This window comes from Egretta garzetta, unplaced genomic scaffold, assembly GCF_000687185.1.
Source record: "Egretta garzetta isolate BGI_Z169 unplaced genomic scaffold, ASM68718v1 scaffold16, whole genome shotgun sequence".
Taxonomy (NCBI): Eukaryota; Metazoa; Chordata; class Aves; order Pelecaniformes; family Ardeidae; genus Egretta; species Egretta garzetta.
The window spans coordinates 2,079,797-2,089,103 of record NW_009260022.1 but is presented as its reverse complement, the minus strand read 5'-3'; the positions used below and the strand labels follow the sequence as shown (position 1 = coordinate 2,089,103).

Below are 9,307 nucleotides of genomic sequence, written 5' to 3'. Positions count from 1 at the left end.
TTTTTTTTTTTTTTTTTTTTTTTTTTTTTTTTTTTTTTTGATTGGTTGTGGTCTTTTACAGTTTTGGTGGTTTTGTTTTGAACTGGCAATGAATTTGCCCATATTCTTTCCAAATTTTACAAATGTTTGTTCTAGCAAAGCATAGTTAAATTAAACTGAAATTTGAAGGGTGTATTAAACTGATTCTTTAGGCGTTTCTTTTATTGTAGAGTGAAGTGTTCAATAGTATTTCACTCATTCATTATTTCAGCAGTTTGTTTCCTGACACTTGATTTGTTCCATCTACTTTTTGAGGTTCTGTTACTCCATATATTATGTTGACCTCTCCATTGAGATAGACCTTCGATTACTAAGAGGCCTACTAAAAGCAAAGCAAACGATATCCATAACTTGTTTTAAGGTATTAACTGCACTTTGTAAAGAATCTATAATGTCTACTGAACAGCTGCTAAATCTTTTACATACTATTGATCTGAATAAAGGATACTGGCCACGTTAGTGTGTTCTAATAAAAACTTGGCTTTGTGGAAGGAATATCTGATGAATCCACATAATTTACTTTTGCTGATAACTCTGCCAAATCTCACCCTTACCTGGAAATTATCCAGCACTTGAAGACACCCAGTTCTTCACTATTTTATATTTAAGAATTGGGTAACAAAATATATGCCTTCTCACCTCTGATATTCAAGATTAAACATCAGCATTAGCTGATTTCTAACATACTATTATGTAGTATTCATTTTAACCCACTCAAATTTGGAAAAGTGGCTAAGTATTGGCATAGTTGAAAGACAACCGTAGGAGATACGTAAATTAGCAACAAAAAATCATTTCATGTGTACTAGTTCATAGTTGCTAAGGAAATTGTCTTTCATTGTATAGATTATTTCAGCTCTCTTTCAGACTTTCCCTTTAAAGGGAGCGGTTTGTATTGGAGTTGTTACATAGCTACATTATTTGATGAGCCCGTGAGAAGTCATTGGTGAGAAGTGAGATTAGATTTATATTGGAAGACTAGTAAAAGATAGATGTGAGGTAACAGGAAATTACAGGTTTATTGCTAGGCATGGGTTTTTGTTTTTACATTGCTATATATTTGTTACAATTCATAATGCACCTTAAACTAGTTGAAACTTCTTTTTTTTGAAGTCATGCTAAAAAAGCTAATGATGCTGGGAAAAATTGCTTACCCAGAAGTTTTCATGTTTGACCTGGTATGATTGATTTTTTGTTTGGTTGGTTTGTTTTGCCAGTGGCTTCTTTCTGAACATGTGTCCTAGCTACATATTTAGCATCTCGTGAAGACCAGGAGAATAACCTTGAAAATGAAATGCAAGAAAAAATATATTTCTATTACTTTACAGTTATAATTACTACCATTTAGAGGATGCTTAAAGCTGTAATATACACAGTGTGGGCGTATCTGTCTGGTTTTTTGGTTTGGGTTTTTTTTTGGGGGGTGGGGCTGTTTGTGGGGGTTTTTTTTGTTTGTTTGTTTTTTAAGTTCAGGTCTAAGTCCAATATACATCTATGAGCTTCAGATATTTTGCTAATTATAGCTCTTTCACTAGGACTTTGGGTATGCTCTAATCAACAGCTATAAATGCTATGTTTTGCAAATGTGTGACATATCTAGAAAATACATTTTTAAAGTAGGAATCCTTATTTCTGCTGTTTCCAGAACTCAAACAACCTAAAGGGTACCATGTTTTAACTTCATTGCGTACCATTCTTACTTCTCACAGGAGTAAAATCAAGCTGTGGATCAGTCAAGAATGCAGATCTGGTGCTTTTTAACCAGGCAGAGCAACGTGTCAGCATGTTTACACAGGTTACCTAAACAAATCATGCATATATGATCACTCCTGAGATTGATTGGTCTGCATGCTACTCAGCTACAATATATTTTTCCCCATCCATTGCAATGTAGTGGAAACATGCACTGTAGGCTGAGTCCGATGACTCACATCACAGCATGGTTGAGGGCAACCCCAACATGTTCCTCTCTCTTTGTTACATCTTTGGTATTTTCTGTGCTACTTCTGTGGCATAACCTGCATGCTTTGTAGGTTTTTATTATTGTTAACTGAATTATTAAGAATCAAGTCTGTTCAAGTATAAAAGAGGTTAACAGCTAATGATTTTTATGAAAATGGAAAGGTAACCTTCACTTGACTTCTTCTGTTCATCTGTTGAACTGTGTTTTTAGCTGTCTTGTAATTATGAACTTTTTCTGATCATGTTCATTTGACCAACGCCTTTGTAATATATACAATTACTTGTATGCTAAAATATTTATATCTTTTGATATAAATTGTTTCATGTTTGTTCACAATGTTTTTATAATTTTCATTCCAGTTTTCTCATATAAGAGAAGCTAAAATATAGGATGAAAGATACAATCCTGGGAATAGTCAATATCTTTTTTTTATACCTATGCATAGTCCTCTTGAATATGGATGTAATAATTTAGTTGTATTCTATTCATGAAGTTTGTGTATGTCTGTAAGATTGGAAGTTAGGGAATCATTTATATCAGTTTTTCTCTTCATCATCAATAATTGTCTCTTTGTGAACTTAATCCAATTGCTTTATTTTTAGAAAGACAGACATAAAACATAATTTCAAGCAAAAAATTCTGAATAGGATTCTATGTAGGTGTCTAAATAAATCTGGGTGGTTTAAAACAATATCAATAAGGAAGTTCAAGCATGAAAGAAATAGAAAAATGAGGAAAATCCAGCATAAGACTAAAATTAAGACAATTGTTAAAAAGGCAAAATAGGAACTAGTACCCTCCCAAACCTCTAAACTCAGGAACTCCAGAACTGTAAACCAAACCTTAATTGTACCAAGCTATGTGTTTCTTATTCCTGATGATCTCTTTGGAATGGTTGGGCAGTTCTACTCCTTGCCATTTAGAGGTCATTGAGGTATTCCTTTTCCAAATGTAAATTTTCTTCATGTGGTTTTGTTGTGGAATCCTGCATTATCTTTCATGTATTCTTTTACGCTGTATTATATATTGGAAATATTTCAGGTCTCACTTTTGTGCCCAGGGGGCCTGTAAGCTATTCAGAAAGTGGAATGGAAAAATACCTTTCTAAGGGTTTTTCCAAACCATTTTTGAAAAGACACTTAAGCAGAGGAGAGTAGAATGTAGTAGTATCCCATCCTAGTGGTGCTAAGTATGAGGGTATGATTCTGATTTGATGGATATTGTTTATGTGACACTGCTCCTGCTTCAAGTTTCTGCTGTCATGAATCTGGACAGGTGTAGAACAGCATGCAAAATAGTAAACCAGGGGCTTGTAATAATTTGACTGAAAAATACTTGAATCTTTTTCATTTGGCTGTCACATTGTCTTACCATACCCCTCCATGCATAATAAGGTGATACGTTTTGTTTTTTTTTTAATAGGTACGCATGCCATTTTTTTTCCTAAGTTGCGTAGAGTAGGAGAGGTAGGTTTTAGTTTGGTGAAAAAAAGTATTTTCTATGGACAATACTTTTGGTTTCTTTAAAAGGTAAATAATTTACAAGCCTTATTTATAGACATACTTCTATTCTTTCAGAGAAAGATAAATAAAAAGATACCAATAAAAGTGACTTTGCCAGCTGTGCTTACACTGGAAAGTACCATACTCAGTGATAAGTCAAGCTGAGGTAGTGAAGATGATGATTACAAAAAATGTGCTTTGGTATCATTTTTTTTTTTAATTATGATTTGAGACTAAATGGAAAAATGAGATTGTCTTTATTGAAGAAGTTTTTTTTGCTGAAAATAGATGTGGTTAAGCAGGAAAATATTTAGTTGATGGAATATAAGCAGCGTAACACAGGCATGTTAAGATTTTCTGTTGCATTTCTATATAGTAATATTTTTGGATCCTCTTTTCTAAGAGGTTCCTGAAGATACTCTCCAAAGCGCTGTCATCTTTCACATTTTACTGCAGTTCTTTACCTCTTTCTCCAGCAAAAAAAAGACTCAGTCTTCTTAAATTAGAAAGAAGAGAGAGAGAGAGAGAGATCCTTCATAAATGAGATGATGAGAATATGCAGCACAGTCTTTCTGTGGGTTTGGTTTGGGTTTTTTAAAATTACAGAAGACAATGTTTCCCTTTTATTCCTCCTATTAACAGCTTTATTGCTGGTATGTTTGTTCTTTGCTTTGGAGGTTGGGAAACATACCAGACTTTCCTTTACTATTTGAATATCAAAATGTGAATGACTTGTAAGTTGAATGCACAGTAGGTTGCAGAATGTGAATAATCAGTTGCCTAATTATGATTAGCTCTTTATTACAGAGTTTTCTTTAAAGACATTATCTGCAATTTTGTGTACACTTCCATGTATTATTAAGTGGCTTCAGTGGGACAATTTGTAGTACTAGCATTATTCTTGCAAGTATTTGTCCCATCATACCTTGACTCCTTCAGGAAAAAAGAAAGATCATGAGGTCCAAATTTTGACTTTATATTTTGACAGTAGATATTTGTATTGAAAAAATTAATGTATTCAAAATCTGAATACCTTTTCACTGCCAACAGTGAAAAAGAAAAAAGGTATTATATAAAGGGAATTGTCTCCAATAAAAATCAACTTTTGAGTACGTGAGTTGACCCATTGAATCCAGTGCCTAGTGTATATACAATGAGGCCTTTTTACCTTTGTTTGGTAAACCTTGAACAGCAGCTAAGTGCCCTGGAAGGTGAAGGATGAACTTTTCTGTCTTTCCTAAAAGTCCTGTTCCTGGAGTGATTCACAAAATTAGTTGGACCTCTGCAAACTTTGTACATAGCAAAGAAGCTAGCTGAATTTTTAATTAGAACAGGAAACTCTTCTATGCATATTGCTTTTTACCTTCTGGTTTTCTTTTGTTGTTTGATAACTACATCTTAAGTGAAAAATACGAGCACCCTGTATGAAAAAGAGAACCAATGTTTAATTAAATCTGTAAGTCTTTAAGCACAAGATTATATCCTACATTGTCCTTAGAAGAAAGAGGGAACCAGGCTACCTGTCCTGTATATCAAAACAGTTAATTGAGTCTCTAATTTGATTTCTAGAGTCAAGAAAATTGCCTTTCTTAACAAAAAAATAAAATAAAATTAATCTCTGATTCTTCTACAATATATTTAGTAAGATCTATAACTTCATGTTCTAAACACATTGATTGTTTTCAGTTTCTTTTCTGTTTATTGTTGTTCATCTTTTAATGTTGTTAATTCATAAAAATCTGTATTCATTCAGTTGAAATTGTGTCATCTGCTCAAACGGTGTACTAAGTAAATTACAGTTCAAATGACCCAGGATATTTCATGTTGGTTTCAATTTTTATTAGCAATATAACACAAAACTTCCTTACTCTTAAAAAACAGATATTTTTAAAATTAGTTATTTGATTTATAATTCAGTTCATTATTTCAGTTTACCCACCACTGCTGAAACATTTTGCAATATATATGCTATGTCATGGAATGATGAAAGCAGCATATTAATAAAATAATGGAGGTATATAGTGCTGTCCTCAGGTTCAGTAGAATTAGTGATAGGAAAAGATGTTTGCTGTGAATATTGATATTTTAAAATGAATGCTACTAAAAATGAAAAGAGGTGTTTACATTAAATATGAGTAATTTAGGGTTCTATACCAGATAATAAGTTTCTAAATTAGCAGCAAAGTAGGTAATATTACCAATTAATTTTTAATAAAATTTAATGCAGAACACTGGGTTACTTTTTCTTATTAAATTGTCTCTGTCTTCTTTCATAAACATGGCAAAAAAAATTGTTTAATACCTAAAATAATTTTATCCTTTCACATTTCACAGTTGATGTGTAAATATAGCTTGATTGGATAGTGCCTGAAACTTGTCTGCTTTTATATGTTAAGTATCTGTTAATCGTCCAGGTCTAGCTAAATTAACGAAAATGGTGTTAATTCTAGAAAATCAAGGCTGTTTTACAAAGCGTGCTTACATCATTCCCTACAGGCATTTAGTTGTGTGAATTCATTACTGATGTTATATACTTCCTGATAATAACATTGTAAAATGTCAGAGAATGCTGCAACCAAAACTACTTTTACTTAGTTTGGTACTCATACTCAAATTAAGTGTACAGGACACACATCTTCCTTCAAAATCTCCAGACTATGGATTTTTGCAATACACATGCAGATTACAAAGTAAAAAAATAAATGAAGGCTTATTCTTATATTAGTAATTTTTTATACTAATGTGACTTATTTAATTTTAATTATGAAAGCAAAACAAAACAAATCCTTTCTTTCTGGGTGTTAACTGTACAAGTATGTGTACCAGAGTAATGGGTAGTTTCAAAGTGCACAAGGTAATACATATGTGCATTTGCAAAAAAGAATGCAAATTAATGCGAGTTGAAATGTATTTATAATACTTTTTCCTTTTTGAAACTTATCAGTATATATGAAAAAAATAAAAGGTCTTCATATGGTAGTGATAATTATGGGTTAAGATAGGGCAGTCTTAATTTGTTTTATGAATGTGTTGAGGGTAATGTTCAAATTCACATCGGAAACAAGGTTTCATATTAATCCTGATTTTGCTTTAGCATTTTCCAATCTAGATCTTAAGAATGATATTAAAACAAAAAAGAACTAAATTATCTGTGGTCAAAGGTAATCAAATTTTACTATAAATTGTCATATATGCCATATATCTGATGTTTAAGATGCTAGTGAAAAATAACTGATAATTAATTTCCTTTATATTCTGAATAATGGGCACTGAATTAAAATCGGACCTTAAAAATCTGCTGCATTTTCTCCCTTGGACAGTTTCCCCTGATTGTTCGCAATTTAAAGTGTTTTGCTATCAGGATTTACTGTCTTCAGGTTGAGGAGACCGCTCTAATGAAAGTAGCTACCAGTATACATAATCTTACAGTATGCAGTATAACTGGTATTGGTTTAAAAAGTAGCAAGAGAACTTGCATTAAGAAAATAATAGTAGAAAACAAAATAAATAGAATATGCATCAGAAAATCTACTTGGTAGTAGTAAACTTTGGTGAATGATAACACAGTACTATATTTAGACCAGAAATTCTGAAATTCCATGGAAAAGTACATGATATGCCTTGCAAACTCTAGGTAGAAAGTGGATGATTTATGCACATTTCAACAGCATTGACTGCTATATGTGGATGTTTGTGTGTATTTCTGGTGAGAAATTTTGTTCTTATTACTTGCACACAGTGTTGCATGCTTAAAGTTAAATACAGTTCTAAAAATGTAAATATTAGTAAAGTATAACTGTTATTGGATTTTATTTTCAGAAGCTAAATTTTTCCAGCTCATCTGAAGGAAGTACAGTTAATTTAGCTCTCTTTGGAGAAGAAAAAGCTGAAACTGAACCAGAAAAAGCATCGGAGCTACAGGCATGCTTTACAGAAGGTATGTTTCACAAAAGTAAAAGTTGGGGTTACCAATTATGCTTTGGTTGTTTGCAACAAGCATTGGCAGTTCAAGGAGTTAATTTAGCTCTCTTTGGAGAAGAAAAAGCTGAAACTGAACCAGAAAAAGCATCGGAGCTACAGGCATGCTTTACAGAAGGTATGTTTCACAAAAGTAAAAGTTGGGGTTACCAATTATGCTTTGGTTGTTTGCAACAAGCATTGGCAGTTCAAGGAAGCTATTTGCTACAGCAGTTGTGGATCATAGTATGTCAAGTCTTAACAATACGATTAATTTTGCTTGTTGTAGATAGTTGTACTGAAGTCCGTGGAGCCATTTGTATGATGCAAAGTTAACTATGTGTGTATGTGATCATTTATAATATTTATAAATAAACACTAGGCACAATTCTATAAACTCATTCTCAGCAATTGGTAAACCCATTGATTTAAATGACATTCTCAGTAGTGAAATCTGCAAGACACAACCCTACATCAGGTTCATTCCACTGAGAAATTTAAGCCAGAATCATGTGATTACCCATGGTCCGTTCATAGTGCTAGAAAGCAGTCCAGTGGATGATTCAGTTCTTGGAAAGTTTGAGTGTAACAAGAGTTACTATCTTGACATTACACCATTAAAGGGGGGTGAGGGGATACATAAATATAATCCAAGATGCAACAGGTGAATGAGATCCTATGTTTTTATTCAACAAAGGAAGTCTTAACAGCATACTTGCATGTTCTTAGATGTTTCCATTAATTTTAGTTCTGTATAGCTAAATCCTTTAAGGGACTACTGAAACTTATGATATAGGAATGCATTTCCCATTGTTGTGATATTACAGATTTTACTTGCCTTTTAAGTTATGATTAAAATCATTCAAAACAAAATATGTTCTAGGATTAACTCTCCTATCCTATCCATGTTTTTTGATTTACTGTTATGAAGATGCCTTTGATACAGTCTAGGACACTTGTCCTTTGAAATAGTATTTCAGTCATCTTTAAAAAAACCTGTTTTGGAATGTGGGGCTATATTGAATATATCAAGCTCTTGATTAAAAAAAAAGTACACTTCTCAAATAATTGAATATTATATTACAATTCTTCCTTATCCTTATCTTACATGATGTGTATCAATCCTTGGGCATAAGATTAGTTTTTCCATAATGTAGGCATTTTGAGTAATTGAAGGTAAGGTAAATCATGCTTTTCACAGCGGTAGCTATTTTATCTGAGCTGATGAAATACAGCATAACTTACTTGTAACATATGAACTTAATGACACTCACAGGAAACCTAGAATACTGCCTTTGGGACCCATTAAAATAGTTTAAACTTGCTTATGTTTCTACGTGATGAATCATCTTTAAAGAAATAAGGAGACTACTGTTAAACAGACAGGTACTGAGGATCATTGAAAACTTCCTTGAGGCCCCATGATAAGGTAGGGAGCTCTCCAATGTGAGGCAGAATTCTGTGGATGGTGCCACAAAACCGTACCACATGGAAAAGCTCTTTCAATCTCCAGTTAAATCAGTTGTTTATGTCATTAAAGAGGCATCTTTAGTCAGCCCTTGAAGCAGAGGACATTCCTCAGTATAATAAAATAAAGGGTGTTTATATCTGTGTGATTTCTTTGAACCTTAGCTGAGAGATGAATGTACTTCTAAAAGAAGCTTCTGTACTCTTGACCTAGTTCATGTGAAAGTTGCTATGTGTTTATGCTCTTTGTTTCTACTCCCTAACAATTCTCATATGTTCTTTGATTATCTGTATATAAATGAAAAATAATTTTTACAGATGTGTTTATAAATGAAAATTAACTCAATTAGATGACTCATTGATTCTAAGCTTGATGTAG

General features: G+C 32.6%; 1 protein-coding gene across 6 annotated transcripts in view; it reads left to right on the top strand.

Annotated features, from left to right (window-relative positions):
* LOC104128033 (sodium channel protein type 2 subunit alpha) overlaps window positions 1-9,307 on the top strand; it is a 53,815-nt gene that overhangs the window by 27,664 nt on the left and 16,844 nt on the right. For all 6 annotated transcript variants that reach the window (XM_035896186.1, XM_009640749.1, XM_035896184.1 and 3 more), the window contains one exon: window positions 7,324-7,441. In XM_035896186.1, the coding sequence (XP_035752079.1) occupies window positions 7,324-7,441 (118 nt within the window). The remainder of the gene's footprint in view (window positions 1-7,323; window positions 7,442-9,307) is intronic.